The following is a 25592-nucleotide window of genomic DNA, read 5'->3' on the forward strand; positions in this document are numbered from 1 at the left end:
CGAAGCCGTCGAGGCTCGGGGCTCCGGCTTCGAGGGCTGTGTCGACAGCCACCGATGCTGGCGGCGCTGCATCTGACGTCAACGCCGATTTCCTCGACGCCGATCCTCTCGGCGCCGATGCCTGTTCTCTCGACGCCGATTCGCTCAACGCCATCGACGCCTTTTGTGTCGGAGGTACCCCATGGCACGGGGGAACCCCCTAGGAAGGCTCTGGTTAAGAGCAAGCACTCTCGGGTGCCTTCTTTTCGCCACCTGGAATATATTTCAGAGGCAGATGAGGATTCTGATGGCCTAGTTCCTAGTCAGGTTCCAGATGATATTGTCTCGGGCCATAGTCAGTTTGACGATTTGAGGCAGTCACTGCATGATGCCAGTGGTCTGGACACCTCTCCGGAGGTGGAGTTTTGTAGGCCTGAGCCTGGCTCTCATGCCGATTCCTCGTACCTGTGCCTTATGGCTAGGGTTTCTGAGTACTTGGGATGGTCTGCTCCCCCAGGGGAGTTTGTGCAGGATGATCTAACGGACATCCTTGATGTTGGTCCCCCAACTGACCCGGTACTGCCGTTCCATATGGCTTTACAGAGAAGGGTGGCGGCGGCTTGGACTGCTCCGGAGAGTCTCCCGGCGGTAGGCAGATCCTTGTCGCGAAAATACCGTCCAGCCAGTAGCGACCCCTGCTACTTGACCAGGCACCCCACTCCGGAGAGTTTGGTGGTGCAGGCGGCCATGGCCCCGGCAAAGCAGGCGTCGTACCCTATCATCCCTCCTGATAGGGACGACAAACGTTTTGATGGCTGGGCGAAGAAAGTGTTTTCTTCTGGTGGTATGGCGCTTCAGGCGGCCAACTCCATTTGTGCCTTGTCTCGTTTCACACACACTCTGTGGAACTGTGTTGCGTTAGCGGCTGAACATATTCCCGAAGGGGACGAACGGGATGGTTTCCTTGCTATGGTCCAGGATGGTAAGGATGCCATGTGTGAGTCCGTTCAGTCGGGTTTGCATTTAGCTGAATGCGTCAGTAGGTCCATGGCGGCGAGCACCGTGATACGCAGGTTTGCGTGGTTGCGGAAGTCGGGGTTTGCTCCTGATGTCCAGTCCCGGCTCCTCAATATGCCCTTTGACAGTGAACACCTTTTTGGCAGCAAGGCTGACGAGAGCCTTGAGAGGTTGCATACCTCAAAAGCTGCAGCGAAGTCATTGGGCGCTGCAGTTCGCCAACCTCTGCCTTTTCGTCCTAGGGGACAGCAGTGGAGGGGTGGTTCCTTTCGCTATTACTCGTCCTTCAGTAAAGCGAGAGGAGCTGGCAGTCAAAGAGGCCAATGCAGGGGTACCAGAGGTGGACGACAGGGTACCCGTGGTGCCAAGGCCGCTCGGGCAGTTGCCTCTTTGCCCTCAGGTACTGCCGCAGCCGCTCCCACTCAGTCATGAGGCCATGTCCCATGGTTCGCCGGTTGGGGGAAGGCTGGCGCAGCATCTTGCAGAGTGGCAAGCCATTACTTCAGATGTGTGGGTTCTGGAGATCATGACCCACGGCTACTGTCTTCCCTTTCGGCACAGGCCTCGCGACAATCCAAGGGGGAGCCTCTCTTTGCAGAGTCCGGATCCGCTCCTTGTGCAGGAAATTCAAGCCCTGCTGGAGAAAGGCGCCATAGAACTGGTGCCTGTAGTGGAGAGGAACAAGATGAAGAAAGACGGGGGATTGAGACCCATCATGGACTTGCGCGGTTTGAACAAACTCCTCAGGAAGGACAAGTTCAAGATGGTTACTCTCTCTCAAATCCTCCAGGCCCTTCAGCTTCAGGACTGGTTGGTGTCACTCGACCTCAAGGATGCTTACTTCTATGTGCCGATCCATCCCAAGCACAAGAAGTACCTGAGGTTCGCGGTTGGCGACACGCACTTTCAGTTTCGGGTCCTGCCGTTCGGATTGACCTCCGCCCCGAGGGTTTTCACCAAGCTCATGATGGTGGTGGCAGCGCATCTCAGGCAAGGGGGGATTCACGTCTACCCCTACCTGGACGATTGGTTGATCAGGGGGAGCTCTCCCGAGCAAGTCCTGGATCATCTGTCCGTCACCTGCCACTCCCTTCACAGGCTGGGCTTCTCCCTCAATTTAAAGAAGTCCCATTTGACGCCAACACAGCGGCTCCAGTACATCGGAGCAGTGCTCGACACTTCCCTGGGGCAGTGTTTTCCTCCCCAGGTGAGGGCTCTTCACATTCAGCAGATGGTGCACAAGTTTCAGCATGCCCAGACGCTCCCAGTGTTCGAGTTCTTGAGGTTGCTCGGCCTCATGGCATCCTGCATTCTTCTGGTGCCAGAGGCTCGCCTGCGGATGAGATCTTTGTAGTGGGCACTCAAGACGCAATGGTCGCAGTCCTCCGGCAGGATGTCGGACCCGGTTCACGTGCCGCCCTCGGTCGCCCGGGACCTTCTGTGGTGGGCCGTCAAAGGCAACTGGATGAAGGGGGCTCCATTTTGGCTTCCCTGGCCAGAGGTGACGATTGTGACGGATGCATCCCTCACGGGATGGGGAGCTCATGCCAACGGGCTGACAGTCAGCGGTCGTTGGTCTCAGTCGGAGTCCAGACTCCATATCAATCTGTTGGAGCTGAGGGCCGTCAGGCTAGCCCTGAAGGCTTTTCTGCCGACTATGCGAAGGAAGAGTGTCCTGATCCTGACGGACAACACAGTGGCCATGCACTACCTCAACAAAAAGGGGGGGGCAGGGTCACTTCCTCTGTGCAGGGAGGCGATGCAGCTCGAGTTCTGGGCCATCGAGCAGGAAGTTTCGATCTCGACAGTTCATCTGGCCGGAGACGAAAACGTGACGGCGGACGCTCTGAGCAGGCAGAGCGCGATCTCTCACGAGTGGGAGTTGGCTCAGGAGATTCTCCTGGAGATCTTCGCCCTTTGGGGGACCCCTCAAGTGGATCTCTTCGCCTCCAGTGTCAACCGGAAGTGCGAAAGGTTTTGCTCACGGGAATTTCCTCGAAAAAGAGCCTTAGGAGATGCGTTCGTGGTGGAGTGGTCATTCCCGCTGCTGTATGCGTTTCCTCCAGTCCCCGTCATCCCGCAAGTGCTGCAGAGGTTGCGGAAGTTCGGTTCCCGGATGATCCTCATTGCTCCGGCGTGGGCTCGGAGGACGTGGTACCCGGACCTTCTCGACTTGTCCATCTGCCCTCCACGTCGTCTTCCCTACCGAGACGATCTGCTCTCACGGGAGGGGGGGGTCAGGTTCTCCATCCAGAGGTAAGATCCCTCAACCTTCACGCTTGGTTTCTGAAAGGTTGAGGTATAAGGATTGGGACCTCCCTGAAGACGTGATGCTACAAGGAAAGAACACAGTGTTATGTACCGTTGGCGTAAGTTCTGCGACTCCTATAACACCCCGTCTGTTTATTTCAACAGACCTCACAAGATACTTCCCACCTTGGAATATCTCGTCCTGATGAAGGCCACACCATCAGAGCTCATCCAAGCTCACTTTTTGGCCGAAACACTGTCGTGTTGACTGTTATATTGTTTGCGTTGTCCTTGTTCAACCCCTTATTGTTTTGATGTATATGTGCTGACTATCACATGCTATCACCTCACTAAATCCACTGGTTTCCTTCCCAAGGACCACTCAGTGGATGTGTAAGCATTTAAAAGTCGTTACAAATATTTGAAATTTGTCACTCACAAACTGCTTACTATACCTTCGAAATGTGTAAATACTGTTGTATCTTGTGTTACTCTCTATCAAGTGTATCTAAAAACACGCACAGTTACTTGTACACACTTACCAAGGTGTAACCCCCATAGGTGTGTGTTCACCCTTTGTTAATCAGCCAGGTATTCTATGACCTTGCTCAATTTTGCTCTTTAAATTTTATATATATATATATACATATATAAGAAACCACAATTGGGCACATGCAACCACTCTTTGATGTATGTTTCCTGCTTTAAAGGTGGTTGTGAAATGTTATTCCCATAGAAGCAAAGGATAGAGTTCAGGCCACCTTTCGGAATCATAATAAAACACACGCAACCATTCTTTAATCTAGTTTTCCCACTGTAAAGTTGTAACTTTAGTAATGTCAGCGTGAAGTGTTCTGTGATGGTCTTCGCAGTGTTCCCTTCTCTTAATTAAGGACATGCAACCAATCTTCGAACAGTTGTAGTCTTCGGTTATGTGAACAATGGGTTTAACAGCATTAGCTTTTTACACGGGAAGAAGACCTTTACTTAATATGTGTGTGCTACAATCCTATTGTTCAAGAGATTCGGAATACAGCAGTACACTTCTACTCGCTGAAAGTCTTTCGAAAATGGCAAAGGAGCTGGTTAATGTTACTGGCAAGGCTTGCGCAATGCTTTGTGCTTCACTCACTGGCTTCTGAAGCATTTTCTTTTGAGCGCACTGCTTCCCAAACTTCTACTACTTCTAGCTCACTGCGGACCCACACCCTTCTCCTGAACAGGTGTCTCCAGTCCGGCCATACGTCTTGGGAGTTTCCTCTGCTTGCAAGACTCTCGACTTCACAAGTGCTTCTTGCCTCGATATTATGCACACCAGCAGCTCAGCAACCACAGCAATCGGGCTCATGTGGGGAAAACCATTTCTCCAGCACGTCTTCCGCTGCGTAACCTTTGCACTTTAGAGTTTGGGAGAACAGGACTCTCTCAGAACATGTTTGTGAAATCCGCTGTTTCTTCCCTCTCGTGCTGACACTTCTGCTTGGTTTGCCAGCCTTGTGTCTTCCTCCTACTGCCACAGCCTGCACTCCAGCCAGTGTTCCAGCTCTTTCCACTCTTTCCTCCTTTCTCTTCCTGAGCGGGCCTTTTATTCCTCCCAGGTTCAATGATAATTTTCAGGTGTGGGCTATTAGCCTTAATTGCCTTACTACTGCAATGGCTACTAGGCTTAATTGCCTGACTACTTCATCTGCATGCCTCTTCAGCCCTCTTCCTCGTCTCAGTCCCTGAATCAGGGACTTGTATTTTCTTTCTACAAAATTAGGTTTTTCAAATTCTGCAATTTGGCAAACAGCCATTAAGAGTGGGATTACAGGGAAAGTTAAAGAGGGGACTCTCCCAGTCTTCCTGATCTGTTTCCCCGCCCACCATGTGATCCTCCCGCAGTACACCAACCCCAGGGTCTGGATCAGGAAGCGTCTGCCTTTCTCTGGCCACATGAAGAGGGTCCCACACAAGGTTTCTGGGGAGAATCGTGTCTGATTCTTCACATACCCTTGCCCTAATGTTGCTTGTTTTCTCAGCCTCCAAGGGAAATCTGGAAAGGAAATCAACATTCCCTTGTTCTTTACTTTTACAATGTTCCACTGAGATGCAATAAGGCTGTAAATATAAAAACCAGCGCATGACTTTAGCGTTGGTATATTTCCTCAAGTTCATCCATTTTAAAGGGGCATGTCAGTAATTAATCTGAACTTCCTTCCCGTTGGATAGTATTTCAAATACGTAACTGCGCATTTGATGGTAAGGGCTTCCAAATCTAAAGTTGCATAGTTATTTTCCCGATCAATTAAATAACGGCTCATATATAGGATTGGGTGGTCTACCCCATCATGGAGCTGAGACAATAGAAAAAGTCTCCAAGCACAGGGGGTGTCCAGCGAAACATAAGATCTTTGGGCGTTGGCAGGGGGCAGAAATGTCCTCGGAATAAGAACATGTGTATCAAAGATTTGAGAAGGGGTGAAGGAGGCCTACCACAAGGGACCTTTCTTTTAGTAATCCATTTTGTGGCCATGAAGGGTGCCGTAATATGGTTGAGGGTGGGAGGGCAGTTTGTATTTGTTTTCTGTTTTATGCTAAAATGTTAATAAAAATGTTTTTATTAAACTCTGAAATTGGCGGTTGGGTCTTGGGGTCTATATTTATAGAGTAGTAGGTAATCTGAACATGCATTTTGGAACATCTTTAACATCTTTTGAGTAGTTTTCATGTCTCGTCTCCTACAGAAGCAGGTTTTACAACGTTTTTAAGGAGTGCCTGCTATGAATTAAGAATGATGAATCACCATGAAAGTATTAAATGAGGATTTGTATGTATTAGTGCTTTATATTTGAGTTGACTTGAAAAAATATTTTCTTAATTTAGTTCCTGAAGAATTTATGTATAACCCCTTGACGCGGTCTTACGGTGAACCTCACAAACGACCAGAAGTTCAGAATTCAACAGTGGAGTTCATTGCGTCCTCAGACTACATGGTAACAAATGGAGTTTTATTTATATCTATCCATGCTTGGGAACTGTTTGTAAAAGTCAAAAATGTCCCTTGTTTTAGTTAATTTATATCCTACATAATTCAAACTAAATTGATTATTTGTGTAGGCAACCAAGGGAACCGGTGAGACAGCCTTCCCATGATGAGGAAGGCAAGTTAGGTTCTCAACTGTTGAGGCATTTGTCCAAGAGGAGTGAAAGGGCTGGAGAGTAAACCATAGGCATAACAGAGTGGGAGATGAGCTGAAGCAGTTCAAAAGAGGAAGCTCTTGATTGCACTTATGTCATGGACCGTACATTGCGAGTACCACAACATGAAGACCCTTTCCTGTAGCATGTCGGTAAGTGTTAGTGTCTGATTACTCCCTTACACCATGACTTATTTTGCCATCCATTGGTAACTAGAGGTCTACGTTTCTACTTTGAGTTAAGTACATCTTAGTCTTGTAAATTGGGTTGTGTTTTTATCTTGTTTTTTTTTTTTACTGCTTTTTTAACCAACCTTTTTACCGCAAAATATTTGCATTTTGCAGCAAATATTTCACAATTGCTGTGGCGTAAAATACACTGCAAAAGGACTGGATACCATCAATTGTATTTATTCAAGAAGGACGAATACACATAAAAGGCATATGTTTATTTAAAGCCAAGTAAAAAGCAACCAATCTCTGGCAATGTACTGAACTCCAATATACTGTTACATATCTCAAACAGTATGTTTTCAGAATGTGGGTTACATTTACAGAGTTAGGGTGGTGTGCATGGGTCAACCATAAATTGCATCCCTTGGCTCTGGTCTGTTGCCTGTAGATTTCCAGAACTTTAGTACCTCAGTTTTAGCTGCCACCACGCTCTATATATAGTTTGTCGTATTTTAATTGCTAACACACTTTATGCATTTAGAGCAGGACCACATCTGTACTCTTAGGTAGTGCAGGCCATATTACTAGATTAACACTTATCAACCACATTTCAGCAATATTAAGGTACCTTTGACCAATCTCAAAGCATTTGTATCAATGTTCTCACCACCATTTTACAATGCCAACACAGGTCAGATTACTGCAGTCAAAGACTGGAAATAAATTGACAACTTGTGCCACCTTTATATACTCATTTGTTGTGGAAAGCAAAGCTGTTAATCCAGTTTTCCCCACGTAAACTGAACTGGTCAACACTCCCCATTGTATATCTGAAATCATTCATCCCAATTCCTCGCACCATTCCACCCTCTTCCGTTCACCATCCACAGAAGAGGAGTTGTCTTTTATACATCTGGATAAAAAGCAGCAGAGGGATGCATTAAGAAGCGCACACAGTGTTGGACTCATTCACAAATTACAATACCATGTCACATCATGTGGAATTTCTCATATTTACACTTTTCATGCTCCTTTTCTTGCATTTATATTTCAGAAACTCAAACTCTTCCACTTTCCAATGTTTCCATATATGGATCTTATGAATCTCTGCCTTAATCCAACTGTGCCAGTTGATTTAATGTTATAGATCTTCAGTGCTGGCCTTCACTATTCGCACACACCATTATGGATATGCTTGCATTGATCTTTTCTTAAAGTTCTCCAAGCCTTAATCTTTAAGAGATTGCCTGGCAAGGATAATGCCTGCCTGGGTATTTTATTCATCGATGACGCCTTACCCAGAGAATAGCCAGTAAATATCGTCCTCTCTCTCAGTACCGAGTATGGGCCATTGGCATCTTCTCCCTCAGAGCCTTAATGGAATCCTTTACAAAAGGTCCCAGTACTATTTCTAAATAATCCAGAAGCCACACCTACCTGTATGCCCTTGTCGTTTTAGTACCCACCATGGAAATCTGCCTTACCGTCACTCCACATAAATGCTTTCATCACCCTGTTTATTTTCTTTGTTCTTTTTCAATAGAGGCAAGTAGAGGTCCTGAAAAACATTAATTGTAGGTAGAATGTGCATAATGTATGCTATTGGCTATGCATATGGTCATGTTAAGAGTTCCTAATCTTTACATGTCAAGCATGTTCTCTTGTAGTGCATTGACCAGTTTGACAATATTACATTACTATCACAAATAATTTGTATACTGAAGTATTTAAACATTAATTTACCACTTTACAGGCCAAACCTCAAGGTGCCTCTGAAACATGACCTCTAGAGGGAGAAGGATAGCCTCAATCTTCCCCAGTTTATTTTAAACCCAGAGATGCCCCTGTATTTGCCAGGCAGTCTTTGGAGGATCTTTAGCTTGTGCAAGAACTCCTATCAACACCAACATGTAGCAAGCATGTAATAGAACCTGTAGTCTCATCAACCCTTCAAATTGAACCTTTTGTCATATCCCCACTGTAAGGAGCTCCATCGCTAGATTGAGTAAAAAAGGTGAAAAGGGCAGCCTGGGCACATACTTTATCTGTTGGAAAGCAATCTGAAAGCATACAGTTTCAGTCCCTTGCATTAGCTCCTGCATATAGTATTGAAACTTAATATTGAACATTCTGGTTTGTTGATCCGCAGGCACATATTTGTGCATGTTTTTTGGTAGCAATTATTGCCACGGTTTATTCATATGCTATGAAAATTGACATGTAGGAATGGGAGAGCAAAGGCAACAGGCTATACAGGTTACACTTAAGCAGGTGTCCCAGGAAGAGAACATAGATCAAGGAAGTCATTATTGTAAAACAGCCTCATACACTTTACAAAAAGCTATGTCATGACATTAAAACAATCGACAAAGTGTGATATTTGTGTTAAGTAAAAAGGCTATCATACGTCGATTGTGTGGCGTATGAAGAAGCTGGTAGGGTCTGATGCTCCATACAACAGAAGATTTGCAGTGGCGTGAGCTGACATTGTACCTTTCGGATTCTAGAAGGTCCAGCCAGCTACGCTGTTGCCGGGTGAGTCTGAGTGGTAGAAAATGGTGTAACTGCTTTTCAACAGCACCTGAACTGTAATGGCTTTTCAACAGCACCTGAACATAGACTAATCCCAAAGAATGCACAGAACGCAACTCGCAGCACTTCACTACTGTTCGGAGATGCCAGCCCAAATGGTGGCTAGCCAAACCTTGTGCAGCGTTCTGCTGCTCTCAAGCCAGGTTTGCGCGTTAAACAATAAAATAAAGATTAAAAAAAATTAAGTTGATGGTCCAGCTTGGCCTACGATGATTGTTGCAGGCAGCATAGAAGCAGAGCTGCTTCCCTCCTCCCATTTGGGCCCTAATAAGTTATGTTCTTATGATTTGTACCATACACTGCTACCATATACATGTCTCCAGTCGCTCTGGCGCATTTCAAAGAGTGAGGGATGAGGTAACAGTGCGTGAAGTGGGCAAACTGAAGACAACTTTGCTGTTGTGTTGCAGCGTGCACGCGTAACCCTGAGCAGTGTGTGCGGGTCTTCTGGAACATAAAGGTATTTGTGTCCAGAGGGGAGCCTATCGTGGCATTGGTGCTATGATGCATTGTCCAAGGCTGTGCTATCTGAGTTCAGTTGTAGATGTGTAGTATTGTGTTTGATGTCTGAAGAAATATTGTGCCAGTAAAGGCTAGGCACAGAGAACAACAAAACGAATAGCCTCAGGCTGAATGCTCCTTCATTGGACCAACTGCACTTTCCGGTCTGTTTCCTGAAAAAAAGAATTCTTAATACACCCATAAAAGGTTCAGGTCTAGGGTTGCTTTTTGGCAAGACTTCTTAAAGCCTCAAGTCTCTCTAGAGGCTATGTTCAAGCTCTACAGTGCTGGTGCATTTACTTAGCCTGGTTGCTAATAATTGTCTGCATTTTTCACAACTTCATGAAATACCATATAACGTTGGCACCATATGATATTGCCTGTTGTGCGGCTTATTCACAGGTCATACTGTGATTGAAACAGGAGAAACCTTATGTTAATATACACAAACAATTACAAGCATCATTGGACCATCATAACATTGTCTTCATTGCTGTTCTGAATGGACCTATTTTTTTTTAAAAAGATCTTTCTCGGAAAATACAGCTTTGAAAAAAGAAAAAGCTGGCACAACAGAAGTTGAATAACCTTTTGGTGTTGCCAGAAAAGTAGGCGCCATGGCCATGGTGTTGTCTGAGGTATCTATTGGCTGGCTGACCGAGACTTGGTGGTGTTGGCACATTATAGAGAAGCATTCAATTGTCCTTCTTGTGTCATCTGTTTCCTGTGTGACAGTTGTCCTTTTTTGGTTTTAGTGCATTTTGGTGACTCTTTGAGCCACCATATGTGACCAACTATTGCCATAGAGAAGAGAGAAACCAGGCAAGCGGCGGTGAAAAGGAGGATATCTGGTTGGCATTGCAACTGGAAACACTAAATGCCTGAAATGGGTGAAGCATGGTTGTGTTAATTTAAGTGACTTTCTGCTATTTACACCAATGAGGACAGGTTTGACGTTAATTTTCCCAATCAGAGATTGCGTTTGAAATCCTAAGCTTACTACCTAGACCTGGGTGCAGTTATGTTGCTGCTCCCCATTTGACTGCTTGCATTTCGCTGATCCTTTAAAGAATAGTGTTGTGGCGGTCGTCTCCCCTTGGTGTACCTCTCACTCTGTGACTTCATCTGTTTGTCTATTCTTGCTCTATAACAAAAGCATGTTACGAAAACAGTGTTTTTAAATATTGAAATTATCGAAGCACATTTATCCTGTACGTTTATTGTAAGAATCGAAATATAGGATTCATCGCAGAGGGGTGTCCTTAGTTTTTTGTTGTATAAGACGTTCTTTCCCTTTGTCGGCCCTTTCAGCGATTACATAGAAGTCCTGTTCCATGATGGATGATCGGTTCGTCCCTTCAATAAAGGGACCGCTGGTTGTGCTTTCCATGTTTTCAAGGTTCGGCCACATCACCACACTGTATCCTGAATAAGACTACAGTTTTCTATGTATGTGAAAATATCAAAGCAAAGTATGAAAATGTCATTCTTTTGGCCATGACCAATTGAAGAAAGCGCATGGGACAAATGAGAGAGAAGATTCATTTTTGAAAACTATCAAAGGTGCCTTTTAACTGAAAACCCCAATTGAAGCAATTCTGGGCATAATGCTTGTGACATGCTGTACATCGATTCATCAGTGACCTGTGGTCGTCCGGATACGTATCTGGAATCCCAAACAGTCGACGTATTTGACATCTCGACCTAGTGGCAGTGCAAGCTAAACCAATAATCCAATGGTATAAAATGTAACGCCTTGTTTTTGTAACTCAAGATAGCAAAACAAGAGGGGTGGGGAGTGTAACCGTATACCCTTGACGCGTTTGCCCTAGTAGGGTTAAGTGCATTGGGTAATTGATTGGAGTGGGCACCGGGGGCTGAGGCTGGGACTGGCTGTGTGTAGGGTTCAACACAAAGCAAGAGAATAGGATAGGGCCGAAGGTTTTGCAAGTGCAGGAATAATTCAGGTGGCTGCATTCCCATTAAGAGGAGTATTGTAGAAGGTTGTATGTCTTACTAATACCAAAAGCATGCGTGCAGATGGAGTGGTTGGGTGTTTTAAATAAAGCACTTAAAACTCTTTAAGACATTTATTGACGAGATAACGACAGAAAATGATTTATTTCCCTTCAGGAGCAAGTGAAATTAGCGAAAGCAACGTATCTTTGTTCACACACAACAAATAACAATTTAGCGAAGTAAATGAGAGTAGAAACAAATTCAAGTAAAGGCGAAAACAGGCATGTTGTTGTGATAGGGCTTTCGTATGTAACTCACTGGGAACACACAAAGGCTCTTTTTCAATGAAAGTATCTTCTTGGCTGTGTTCAGGGCAATATTTAATTTGATGGCCAAAAACGTACTTATAATATTAAGGTGAATTTTGTGTAATTAAATGTCGTATGCCAACAATTTAGTTTATAATTGTAACCACTAACAAGTTAACATCATTAGCACCCCCAGTTGATACTTTATTTGAGTGATATCTTGAACTGTTTGACATGAGCTCGCAGACCATCACACTAAAACATGCGACTGACGAGCAAAAGTGATTGCGAACACACAGAGCTCTGTCAATCACCTGAACCTGTGCAGCAAAATGCCAAGTACCGTAAAAATGATGATGCCAAAATAAGCAAAATGAAGCTCCTTTAAATCATGCATAGAGAGAGAATTTAATGGGAGGGAGTAGGTGGTGCTACCTCTGCTGTAGTTAAGTGCTGGCATAGTGGTAGCAGTGAAATGTGCGGGGGACTTGGAGTATTGCTTGTGCTATGGCGTTTCCCTAACAGCATGAATTGTGAGACATGGTTCATGTCAGACTTGCGGGGTTTAGGGTGCGATTTATTACAAGAAATTCCTTTGTGCAGTGTATGGCGGTGCATAGGCTAGGCCCCCACCTATTTAATTAAGGTCCCTGGCAAAGGCTGTTATCTGTAGAGCTGTGTGCAGCTGAGAGTTCAAAGGCAGAGAAACCGCCATTGCATGAGGCCCAGTACCTCCCAACCAGGAGCTGGTTTCCTGAATAAGGCAAACTATAACACCTACTGCAGGAAAATCAAAGTAGCAGCTACTGGGCAATCTCTTTCCAAAATGCACTGTTAGCTCCATGGGTCTGCATCAGTGATTCCCTCACTTGCCTTCTTCTCTACGGTTTAGCTGTCCATTGAGATCGATGGGGTAATTTGATTGATCAATGATTTGAGGCTGAATTTGCAAAATCAGTTGATTATTTTGTGTGGGGGCCCTGACATAAATTGTATAAGAGAAACCCCACAAAGGGAAGAAACTTACTGGTAGAAAATTCAGGGTGGGGAAAAAAAGCCAGAGCTGAAATCTGGTAGAAGGAATTGGAGGAATGTGATTTCCATATGCTAACTTGCTAAACGCAGGGGATATACCGGGGGCCCCTACCTGGAGAAGAGGGAACCAACATTCTACTCTAGATTCTTTTTTTGTCTCTGTTAGTGCTTTACCCCTGGTTAAATCCTTGAAAGTAACTAAAATGTAAAATAGTGACCATGATTTAGTACAGCTGACTCTGGGGCTACCACTAGGTGTGGAAACAGAGCTAAGGGAACATGACGTGGCAGTTGGACAGGTTAGAAATTGCCTTATATTAAATCGGCAAAAAATGGTCTGTCCTCAACAATCGATCCATCACAGCCTTGAGAGACAAGAATATGGGCTGTGATTATGTTCCACCGCTGAGGGATTACTGGGAGGTCAAGGGGGGTGGATTGAAATCCTAGTTCAAACCAAAGCTTCAAAATGACATTGAAGTAGCAGGGAAAAAAGGGAATGGAGTAGAGATTTAAGAATATTTCAGTATCTAGGGGCTCTAAAGACCCCCCCCTAATAAAAAAGCAGAGGCAGCAATACAAAAATTGGTTAATAACCCATAAGACTATTATGCTGCAACGGGTCGCTGAAAATATGCTGAAGACCCTGTTAGCTAATAAATCCAGGAGCCTATGGCGTCCTCTAAATGAGGCAGGCCGTTTGCAGCTGGTGCTGCAGGGAACTGCTGTTCCGTAAAAGATGGGAGTTGACTTTTATGGCGCCCTTTTGGGTGGAATGGGGGAAAAGGAGCTCCAGTTGGGAGCTGACATGGTAGGACTGAGGTGGGAACTGAACATTACGAAAGAAGAAGCACTTGGGTTAATAAAGATGGCAAATAATTCTAGAGCCCTTGGTCCGTATGGCTTTTCAAACCTAATGCTAAAACAAGCCCCGGACGAGTGGGCATCTTTCTGTATGACCATATTTAACGAGATTACAACTAGGAGGGTAGTGCCGAAGTCATGGAAAAGGATTGCCTTTCTTGACATCCTGGGAAAGATCTTTGCATCCCTTGTTCTGGTCAGATTGAAGCGCTAGGCGATTGAGTTGGGACACTATTATCAAAGGCAAACTGGCTTTGTGAGGGAGGTGGGATGCAGCCTGAATCCGTTTGTTGAACATCCTTTTTTAAAAAAAAAAAATGTTATTAATTTATTCCAACAAACAATACAAACCAAACTTGCAGTGCATATAATGACATTCTAAATATACATCGCTTCATCATGTCCACCGCTTCTCCCTTTCCCACCCCCCCTTTCGAGCCTACTTCCTCTCATGTTCTGTTTCTGCGCATTGTGATAGGGATTCCTCTTCCTTGAGTTCCGTTGGGTCTCGCATTGGCCCAAATAACTCTGCTATTAGTAGTTTCCAGGCCATCAGGGTCTCTTTTTCCTCCTCCTCCCCTCGCCCCCGGCATTGCTTGCTTCTTAGCATACCGTTGTTTCTGCTTCAGCCCATTTCTGTAGATCTTTCCACCATACTTCTAGTCGTGGTCTATGGTTTGCCTTCCTACCCCATAGCAATTCTCCTCTTTGCGAGTACATACGTCAGGTCTTTTAGTTTGCCCACATGCTTGAGTTTACATGGTCTAGGAAACCCTCCTATCAAGCAGGCCCACACTGTGTCCACCACAATCTTGATGCCTTTTTCCGCTAGCCTGTGTGCCACTTCACCCCAAAAACGCTCAATGACTGGGCATGACCAGAACATATGCACCATTCCGGCATTCTCCTCATCACATTTGGGACATGCTTGCCGTCTTGCATTTTTGAATTTAGCTATTCTCTAGGGTGTCATATACGCCCTATGTGTAATATATAATTGCATCTGTTGTAGTCTTGCGTTCCTTGACACCTTTTTGTGATACCCTTGGGCTCGTTCCCACATCTCATCACTCATTGGGGCTCCCACTTCCGCCTCCCAGTCCTGTCTCAGTTGTGCCATTTCCTTTCCCACTTTGGACATCATCAACTCATATTCTAGATATCTCATGTCCCCCCTCTGCTATGTCATATATTGTATCTATGGTAGCGTCTGGTTCTTCTCCTAGTACCATTTTGGACCATGTCCCCCTGATTCTCTATGATATGTGATATACTGGCCTATGTGTAACCCGGTTTCCTTCCCCAACACTTCAAAGTCTATTATAGTCCCCTCTTGCCGTATATCACACATTGTTACTATCCCTACCGGTTCCCAGTGTTTCCTAATCATCATCCTTAGTTGCTTTTCTTTACCCACCAGCGCCACTAATGGTACCTGCGGGGAACACCGGAATGGGTTCTCCATCAACTGGCATGCCCTGCGCCACATCCTCCACCCAAGTATCATCATCATCATCTTTGGGCGCCCTTCCATATCTGCCTTGGGCAGCCACATAATTTCCTTTAAGTAGAATGGAGCACCGTCCTGTCGGAACAGCCTGGACTCAGAGGTTGACTCTTTAGAGAGCCATTTAGCTATATATTGCAGCTGGCTTGCTATGTAATAAATTTCATAGTTTGGCAGTTTTATACCCCCTTTCTCATGTGAGTTTTGTAGCTTCCAGAGGGCCACTCTATTTCTCGTTCCATGCCAAAGGAAATCCCTGCACATGCCGTCCAACCTAGTAAGAACCTCCTTGCTATTAGGTATAGTATGTTCCCAAAGTAGTGCAAGTGTCTTGGTAGGACCACCATTTTCAACATTGCCCCTTGCCTCATCATTGGCAAAGGTAGCTTCACCCAGAATTTCATGCTGTTTTCAATTTTCTTGATTGCTACCTCTGTATTATACTGATGTTCCTCTTCCACCGTATGGTATATATCTATCCCAAGATATCGAAATATGCTAACCTCCCATGGTATCTGTAACACCGGTAGCTGTTTTAACGAGATCCCTTTATACCTACCCAGTGGAAATATGCTAGATTTTTGGGGGTTCACAGCTATGCCAGACAGCCCTGCCTATCTCTCCATCACCTCCAGAATGTACTGGAGGTTTTCTTCCAGGTGTGGTAAATACAGCAACATGTCATCCACATACAGGGAGATTAAATGCGGTTCCCCTCCCACGGCGATGCCTGTCGTGTCATATTGTTGCCTCAGGTATATCGCCAGGGGTTCCGGGGCCAAAATATAAAGCATAGGAGACCACGGACATCCCTGTCTAGTGCCCCTATGGAGTTGCCATCTCTCTGATATCGCTGCTCCTGTTTTAACTCTAGCCAACGGCTCACTATATAACATTTTTGCCCACTGCAGGTACCCGGGCCCCATTCCATAACCAGCCAAGGCCGTCATCAGCCACGGCCATTTGACCGAGTCAAAGGCCTTTATTGCATCCAACGATACAATTGCCAATTCGCCTTTGTTCTCATTTACATGCTCAATGACTCGTTGGAGTCACCTAAGATTATTGGATATGTTCCTGTTTGGGACCTAGCCTGTCTGATCGGGATGTTTTAGTTTACCAATGACCCTCCTCAGTCTGTTTGCCAAGACAGCTGTCAGTATTTTACTCTCCTGATTTAACATTGATAGGGGCCTGTATGAGCCACAGTCGTGACCAGGCTTATTAGGTTTGGGAAGCGGTATTATTATCGCTTCTCTGAAGGACTCTGGCAGCCTTCCCACTTCATATGCTTAATTCAACATCTCTAAGAGCGGGGGGAGCACCTCTTCCTTTGTTTTATACAATTCGCTTGGGAGCCCATCAGTCCCCGGTGTCTTGCTGGTGGGCAACTGCCTCACCACCTCTTCCAATTCCTCTAAAGTGATCGGAGCGTCCAGCTCCTCTCGTTCTTCAGCGCTGATCTGCGGCAGTCCTATGTCCTCCAGTGTTTCTGCTATTTCCATGCAATTACTCTCCTCATCATCTCCATATAGGAGTTTGTAATACTCTACAAATTCCTGGTTAACTCCTTCCTGGGTATCCACTATGCTCCCATCTTCCCCCGTTATTGTTCTGATTGTGGGCCTGGGGGTCTCACTCTTGTATAACCATGCCAAGACCCTCCCTGGTTTGTCCCCTCCTGCATGCTGTCTCTCTATGTACTTTTTATAGTTAAGATTACACAGTCTCTCCCAATGCCCCGCACATTTCTGCTGCAGCCTAAGTATTATTTCATTGTCTTCCTTGGTGTTGTCTCCTCCCCGTAACGCCCTTTCTAACTCTTTCTCCGTATCTTGTAGTTCAACCAGGACCCTTCCTTGTAGCCCCTTGGACTTTGCTATAGCTACCCCCCTCATCACCACTTTAAAGGTCTCCCAAAGTGTACCCGCTGAATCCACACTGCCAGTGTTGATCTCAAAGTAGTTTATAATCGCCTCCCTCATATCCTCCATAAAAATTGTGTCTTTCAGCGCCTTTGCTCTAAGGCGCCATGTCGGAATCCTTGCTCTCGGGGGTCGATATTGCCATCCCAGGATTAATGGCGAGTGGTCTGAGAGGTCCCTCGCTTTGTATTCCATCTGCGTAATCGCTGTCATTCGCTCCTGTGTAGCAAACATATAGTCCAACCTAGTATGTAGATTTTGTGGAGCAGAATAGTGCGAATATTGTCTCTTTTGGGGGTGGTGTGACCTCCATACATCCCCGAACCCGAAATCCTCTAGCAGTGTCTGCAGTGGTTTAGCGGCTGGGGCGGATCTATCCATTTTACCATCTGATCTGTCTACCTTTAGGGTTTAGCACGCAATTAAAGTCTCCTCCCCAGATCACCGTCCCTCCCACACACGTGCTGAGTTTGCTACACAACGTTCTAAAATATGCCGCCGTGTTTTGATTCGGGGCATACGTATTTATAATGCTGATCTCCCTGTTTTCCACCAGTCCTCTCATTATGATCATCCTCCCGTTCGACTCAACTGTCGTCTGTAACAGCTGAAACGGGACACGCGGCGCCACCCAGATCACTCCCCTGGCATAAGCCGAATATGATGCGCCCACTACAGTCCCCCTCCATTTTTTCCGTATCATCTCCATCTTATCCTGCCTCAAGTCAGTCTCCTGCAGCAGGGCTATATCTATTTTCTGTCTGCGTAGGTACAGCATAACCTGATTCCTCTTTAGATAGCTATTGAGCCCTCTGACGTTCCAAGTAATTATCTTAAGATCCCCCATGGCTTGTTAGGGACCCGCTCCTCCCACCACAAGTGCAGTCCAAGACCAAGTGTATTTCCCTTCTGTGTAGGCTTGTTTCCCAACTTAAACTTCCCCTAACTAAAAACACATCAAACACCCAAACCTCCCTCCCACCTCCCTTCCCTGCCCCACCTCACCCCTCTTCATACCCTCCCCCATCAACACCCTTCCCAACTGTTGCCCAGCTCCATCGCTGGATCTCAGGCACCCTGGCATCTAGCCCTTTTCTGGCAGTAGCCTGTACTCGCGACTCAGCAGGATGAAGTCGCCCTAGTGGCTGTCCTACTACTTCCGGGTGGTAGGTTGCCTTCATCCTGCTGCTCCTGTTTGCTTCAAATTTGATGCGCTTAGTTCTACCCAATTTACTTGTGCATTTTATATTCTAGTCCAACAAGTTCAACATGTCCAAGAATACCATGTTACAATTTCAATATTATCTGTCCTTCCCCCTCCCCTGTTATCTGTATCAGTCTTTTCCAGGCCTCCCCCCCACCCATCCTTTTATTATGCATGATGTATCCCCATCACTTATCGTGATCTTCGCGATCTTGCTCCTCATCTCGTTCTGGGCAGCCCCGCGTGTCCGGCCATGCCGCCGCTTCCTCTGGGGTATCAAAAAAATATGCCCTACTTTTATGCAGGACTTTGAGCTTCGCCAGATACAAAAGCATGTACTTGATTCCAGCTGTGCGCAGTCTCCTCTTGATCGCCACATAGCTATAACGCTGCCTCTGCACCAGCATGGTGTAATCAGGATACGCTGCAATGGTTGCAGATGCCCTTTTTATCGTTCCACCTTTGCGAAAATACTGCAAGATTTTCTCTCAGTCTTTGTAGTTCAAGATCTTTGCTATTATTGCTCGAGGGGGGCCCCTGGTTGTGGTTTCCTCATCAGTGCCCTGTGCGCTCATTCAACGGTAAATCCTTGTGAAAGCTTGTCGGCTCCTATCTCTTGCAGGATCATATTCTCCACATAGTCCGTGGGTTCCTGGCCTTCCTCCCCCTCCGGCAGGCCGACCACACGTATGTTACGTCTCACTCCTCCCTCAGCCTCTTCTGCTCAGTTCTCGAGGTTAGCCACCTGTAGCTTCAGTATATGGACCTCCTTTGTATTGCTTGCACTGGTTTCTGTGTTGGTTTTCACCGCACTCTCTAGGCCGCTTGTTCTTTCCGCCAGCGCACTCACGTTTTGTCGCAGCAGGGTGACCTCTATTCTCACTGCATATATTTTGGTTTCCAGGGCAGTGCTAAGGTCCGCCATTGCTGTCCTCCATGAGGCTTGTTTGTTTTATTACTTGTGTTGCGCACCAGACCCAAGGGTAACCAGGCACATTTTATACAACAACTTACAGCTTAGTTAGAAGAGCACATGGCAAATAGAGAAACAAGAAATATACAAAAATATACAACAGGCAAAAATGTTGATACACGTATTTACAGTCCTAATCAGACAGGCAGAAACTGCTAGGAAGTAGGTATGTGCAAAAATACAAAAGGTGAGGGACGTGCGGAATAGGTCCAGGCAATGGGTGGTCTATTGTTTGTCTGCATCTTTGATCCACCTTGTGAGGTTATGTCGGAAAGTGAGGTATGGTTGATCTGTCCTCAGGGTGGATGGTAGGGAGTTCCAAAGTTGAGCTGCTTTCACCTGAAAGTTGCAGCCACCGTCTCTGGACAGTTTAATCTAGGTGTAGAAATGTTGTTGGAGTTAGCAGATCTGCTGAGTCTTGTTGGCTTTGTTCTCATGAATCTCGCAGAAAGGTAACGTGGTGCGGCATTGTTTAGGCATTTGTAGACAAGTGAGGCTACTTTTAGCTGGATTTTCTCCTGTGTAGAAAGCCAGTTATTGGCTCTTCTAAGTTCGGTGATGTGGGCTCTCCTGGGAATACCTAGTGCTGCTCTAAGCGCATTGTTCTGCAAGATTTGAATTCTTTTGATAACTTCCTTGTTGGCCCCAATGTATAGCGAATTGCAATAGTCCAACTTTGATAACACAAGCGCTCTCCCAAGTGTGATGCAGCTGTTGTTCAATAGGAAGGGTTTGCCTGCTCTTATCAATTTACAGGTGTAGGCGGTGGCAGAAGCCATCGCGTTGACCTGCTTGTTGAAAGAGGGGTGGAGTCCAGGTAGAAACCCAGAGGTTTTACCGCATGGGCGGTTGTGATTTGGTTATTATCAATGTTAAAAGAGGAGTAGTTGGGGCCCAGTTTTTCGAGGGTAGAAGGTGTGCCAAGGATAATGATTTCAGTTTTGTCATCATTCAGGCATAGTCCGTGAGTGGCCATCCATGCCTGGATGATGAGATACACCCTGTTCACCAAGGCCAAATCCTTGTGGTAATCACCAGTAAGTGGTAGGAGAATCTGAGTATCATCTGTATAATTAGTGTAGGTGATACCAAGAAGGTCCAGATCATCGCAAGATCCCTGGGGCACGCCGCATGTGATGGGGATGGAGTCTGCTGCCGCAGTTGTGGAGAATACTCTCATGGTCCTATTATTGAGGAAAGATTGGATCCAATCTGTGGCTTCTTCAGAGAAGTGTGCGGCCATATCCAAATGCCTACAAAGGACCTTGTGGTCAACAAGGTCGAATGCAGCTGATTTGTCCAGAATGAGGAGTAAGGCTGGTTTCCCTTGATCCCTTAGCTCGTCAATTTGCGCCTTTAGGTCTAAGAGGGCTGTTTCGGTCCTGTGCTGAGGACGGAAGCCAGACTGCTGTACTCCTAGCAAGTTGTTAGTTTCAAGGTGTTTCTGAATTTGTGAATACACCACTTTCGGATTTTTAGGAGGAATGACACAGTGGTGATTGGGCAGTAATTCGTGTGTATGGCTGGGTCTAGCGTCTGTTTTTTAAACAGTGGGAGTACCCAGGATTCTTTTAGGTTACTAGGTATAGACCCTGTTGCGAATGAGGCGTTAATGAGTTTTGAGATAAAGGGAGCCAGGTCTCTAGCTGCATCCTTTATCAGTTGGGCCTGACATTGATCCCCCCTGGCAGTTTGATGGTTTGAGTGACAGTATGATTTTTTCAGTCTCAATAAAAGATACTTTAGAGAACTTGAAGCAAGGATTGCCAATGTTATTATTTTTTTTTTTTAATTGAAAAACTACAGTTTGAAATTACAAACTTTGTTTCACATCTCCCGAATCACCAACGAACCAGACCCAACAGATCAAATCAGAATTAAGCGAATCAAAACAATCCAAAAATTTGACATCAAATATCTGTTTTCAAAATCATATCAAAATAGTTCACAGTTGCACAAAGAAGTTGTGTACTGCGACCAGTGATAATCCTGGCCCACCACGTCTCCATGTCATCATCCAGAGGTGCAAATTGACGAAGATGCAACGATCGCTGGGTAGTTGTTCGCTGACATTCAACTAATAGGTGTTTGGTGGTTTCTATCGAAGATTCACAAAAACGACACAGATTATCTTTTAAGGATGGGTCCTTTCTTTGCCATAAAAGTTCCTTGGTTTTTAGGATGTTTGCTCGCAACCGTAAGAATTGAGCTCTATGATAACGGGATGGGCAATGCAAAAAGTAGCGAGCTGGTTCGTTAAGTTTTCGACAGTCATGATCCATCACTTTGGTTGACTTCAGCTTTTTTCTTTCGTCATTATTGATGCTCCATGCCCAATGATCAAATTTCTTTTTTGCGTTTTGTGGACGAAGTAGGAGTTCTTCATTGCTGATATTTGCTGCAGACAGATACGCCACTAGTTTGCCAAACCAAATATTAAGAAGCTCGAACTTTTTTGGCATCTGGTTGAAAGCAAACAATTTGTATGCGGGTTCCGGCGCTTCCAAACACATTTTATGCAGCGTTGCTATTGAGTTCCACACCATATTCATGTGTAGAGAGTTTGTGGCTAATTCATATCTCACAATAGCAATAGGAGTGGACTGTGGGAGCTTCAAAACCTTCCGCCAAAAATGACCTTCTAAAGCATGCCAGGTTTGCTCACTTATGTTCCAACCTGCAATAGCCCCGAAGATCATTACTGGCACCACTTTTTGCTGGTAGAATTTAATGACAGGTTCCAGAGAAAATTTGCCGTAGTTCCTGTTGATTTTTACAGCTTGTAGTGTTAGTTTCTTCATTTTAGAAGTTAGATCTGTCACCCATTGCTGTTCTCTGATAGTTGTTGAATTGTATACCCAAGTATCTTATTGAATCAACCGATGAAATAATTACTTCTGTAATTTTCCACCTAAAGGATTTATCCTTTTTTCCTTTGACATTTCCAATTGAAACGATCTTTGTTTTTGTGGTGTTTATGGTTAGTTCATTTAGATCCATATATTTTTGCAGGCCTGTTAGTAGCCTCTGCAGCCCAATTTGCGTTCGGTCCAGCAGTACCAAATCGTCCGCATATACGATACATTTGATTGCGGTTTGATTTATTTTAGGCGAGAAGCATGGAATTTGCATGAGAAAAGTTGGTAGGTCTGCCAGGAACAACTTAAATAGCTCTGCGGCTAAGGGGCATCCTTGCTTGACACCTTTTTGGGTCATGATTGGGTTTGCGAGCAGCCCATTGTTATTCAGCCTTACTTTGATTGAGGTATGGGTATGTAACGCCATTATTGGTTCCAAGATAGATGCAGGACAGCACCATTTCCATAGTTTTGCCCACAACAGGTTGCGATTTACACCATCGAAAGCTTGTTTCAAATCGATGAAGGCAAGATGTAATTTGCCATTTGATTTCATGGTTTCCAATTTTAAGATTGTTAGGATGAGTAAATTAACATCAACCCCAACACCTTTTGTAAACCTGGTTTGCCGTATATCATTTATTTGCGCGGTTTCCGCCCATTTGGCAAGTTTGATGCGCAGGTTTGAGCCATATATTTTACCGATCGTATCTAGCAGGGCAATTGGGCGATAGTTGTTTGGGTCGTCCCAACTGCCCCGCTTATGAATTGGAACGATAATCACAGTCTTCCAGGAATCAGGCAATTTTTTTACCAAGCTGATTTTTCTGAAAAGATTTCCAATGAAAGCTGCCCACTCATTTGGATGTCGTTTTAAGTCCATATTTGAAATCAAATCTGGCCCACCAGCGTGTGAGTTCTTTAGCGCCTTGATAGCAATAATAAGGTCGTCGTATTCCATTAGCACGTCCCATTGAGTGTCCACAGAGCTCGATCTTATCACATCGTTACCATTTGAGTTTTGGAATACCAAAGAAAAATGCGATTCCCATATGTCGCCTGAGATGGTGTTTATTGCATATGGGATACTTTTGGAGAAGTCCATATTCAATATCTTCCAGATATCACGGGTGTTTTTTGTCATAATTAGACGTAACATGTGTTCCGCACGATTTGCTCTATTATTTGCGCCTGCGACCTTGCCCAATTTCTATAGAGTGTGCGTCTAGCTTTTATCGCTTGTTGAGCTTCGGATTTTGGTAAGCTTTTCTTAAATTGCCTTAAATCTTTCCGCATTGCCTTTTTTCATCGTGCAGCACCTTACAGTAAATATGTTGGTGAGACCGACCTTGATTTTGAGACCCAACTACAGGCAGTTTGAAGGCAATCAGCAGGGCAGTATAATCTGCCACATGATTATCTGGAATGTTCATAAGTTTCGTGCTGAGCCCTTGGATTTGTTTGCCACTTAATCGTAGACGATTTCCCCCTAGGTTTACTTCTAAAATGATGTTACTTGAGCAATCTGGCAATGGCATTTCCATCACTATTCAGAGTTTTAACAGGCAGTGGTCGCTGTATTTCATTCGTTTTATTTCTAAGCCAACAACCATGGTTGCAAGGTTACTTGATATCCATATGTAATCCAGAATGCTGTTGGTGGCATCACAATGCCACGTTGGCTTAGCAGGGATATCTCCTTTAGTTGTTCCATTTAGCATGTGTATATCACGAATCGACATAGCAGTCTGCCAACAGCTCTCTTTCGTCAATCAAGGCGGGAGGGACCAACTGAAATTTCCCCGGCGAATGTTCAAACCCGAACCAATTGCAATTCAGGTCCCCGCAGCAAATCACTGATATGTTGGTGTAGGTCAACATTGCGACGTCGATTAATTCGGCGATTGCGGATATAAAGATGTCTGACCTGATCTTTGTCGAGTGCCAGTAAACGTTTGTAATCAGAAGGTATTTCCTCGCGTTAGCTTTCTTGCCAGTTGTATGTATGATTGTACCTTGTACATATGGATTGGGATTTTTAGACTCCAGCACGGCCCATGATCTTGAAATCCTCACCATAGTTATAAGGCCAGAGCTTGGACGGCCTTTCACATTTTTTATTGCTGGATTTAAGATTACAGTAAATCCATCACAGATGGGAGGTGAGCAGAGCCAAGTTTCTTGCAAACATATAATGAAAATATTTGCTAGCGGTGTTTCAAAATCATTAAATAAGTGCTTAAATCCACATGTATTCCAGGAAATAAAAAGGGTTGAGTTGCCAGAGTTGTTTAATCGTGGCTAATGTTAGTTTCTGGGCCCATTATCCTTGGTATTTTTTTCAGTAGCTTTTCTTTGCGGGACTTGATGTGATCTTGAGGTCAATGAGTCACACATCGATTGTTTTAGAGCAGCCGCATCAACTGGGTGGGACTTGATGTGATCTTGAGGTCAATGAGTCACACATCGATTGTCTTAGAGCAGCCGCATCAACTGGTTTCATTGGTTTCTTGTATCCATCTTTGGAGCATTCAGATCGATTTGGAACTTCACAATCTGGTTCAACCAGAATTTCAAAACCAAAAAACAACAATTCATCACTAGCATTAAAAAAGGGTGCTGCGTACCATAGCTGAGTTGATATGTAGCAAGACCTGGTCTGAACATGTTTCAGTAGCTTACTCGACGATTCGTATATCGTCAGAGACGATGGTTCGCAGCGAAGGTACGCACTTGAATAATTTCAAAATGTTCGTTCGATTTAAATTTACTTCAGCTTCTTCGCTTTGGATGTTTTGTAGCCGCAACTTGCAGCAGACGCTTTTCTCTCTGCGGTGTGTCGATTTATGCACTCGACTTTTAAAGTGATTACGTAGGTTGCTCTGATTTGAGGTGAATTTAGGATTCAATTGTGAAACCACAGCTTGGGCCTGAGGAGATTTTTCTGAGCCTCTCGAATCTCTTTGCCTGTGCGCCATCGTTGATTTTGTTGGTTTTGCAGCATCCTTATTTGTACTTGCATCAAATGACTGAGAAGGGGCAGCACGAGAATGGGACAGAAAGTCTACTACATCGTGCTCCTCTTGCGATGGATAGGTGGACAAATCACAAAGATTTATTGATGTAGAGGTGATTGTGATGTTACTGGACTCTGACTCAGAAATTAATCTTCTGCGTTTCAAGGCAGGTTTGAGTTTGGCCTTCGTTGGAAGAGGGCAGGCCACTCTTTGCAATTCGGCGTCTGCCTTTAACTTTTTGTTGTTTTCT

At 45.1% G+C, this 25592-nt stretch overlaps 1 protein-coding gene across 2 annotated transcripts in view; it reads left to right on the forward strand.

The window, feature by feature from the left end:
• Positions 1 to 25592, forward strand: part of SEC24B (SEC24 homolog B, COPII coat complex component) — a 2214138-nt gene that overhangs the window by 792583 nt on the left and 1395963 nt on the right. For both annotated transcript variants that reach the window (XM_069630875.1, XM_069630876.1), the window contains exon 10: positions 6112 to 6221. In XM_069630875.1, coding sequence (XP_069486976.1) covers positions 6112 to 6221 — 110 coding nt within the window. The remainder of the gene's footprint in view (positions 1 to 6111; positions 6222 to 25592) is intronic.

This window comes from Ambystoma mexicanum, chromosome 6q (genome assembly GCF_040938575.1).
Source record: "Ambystoma mexicanum isolate Mex_15411 chromosome 6q, UKY_AmexF1_1, whole genome shotgun sequence".
NCBI classification, from domain to species: domain Eukaryota; kingdom Metazoa; phylum Chordata; class Amphibia; order Caudata; family Ambystomatidae; genus Ambystoma; species Ambystoma mexicanum.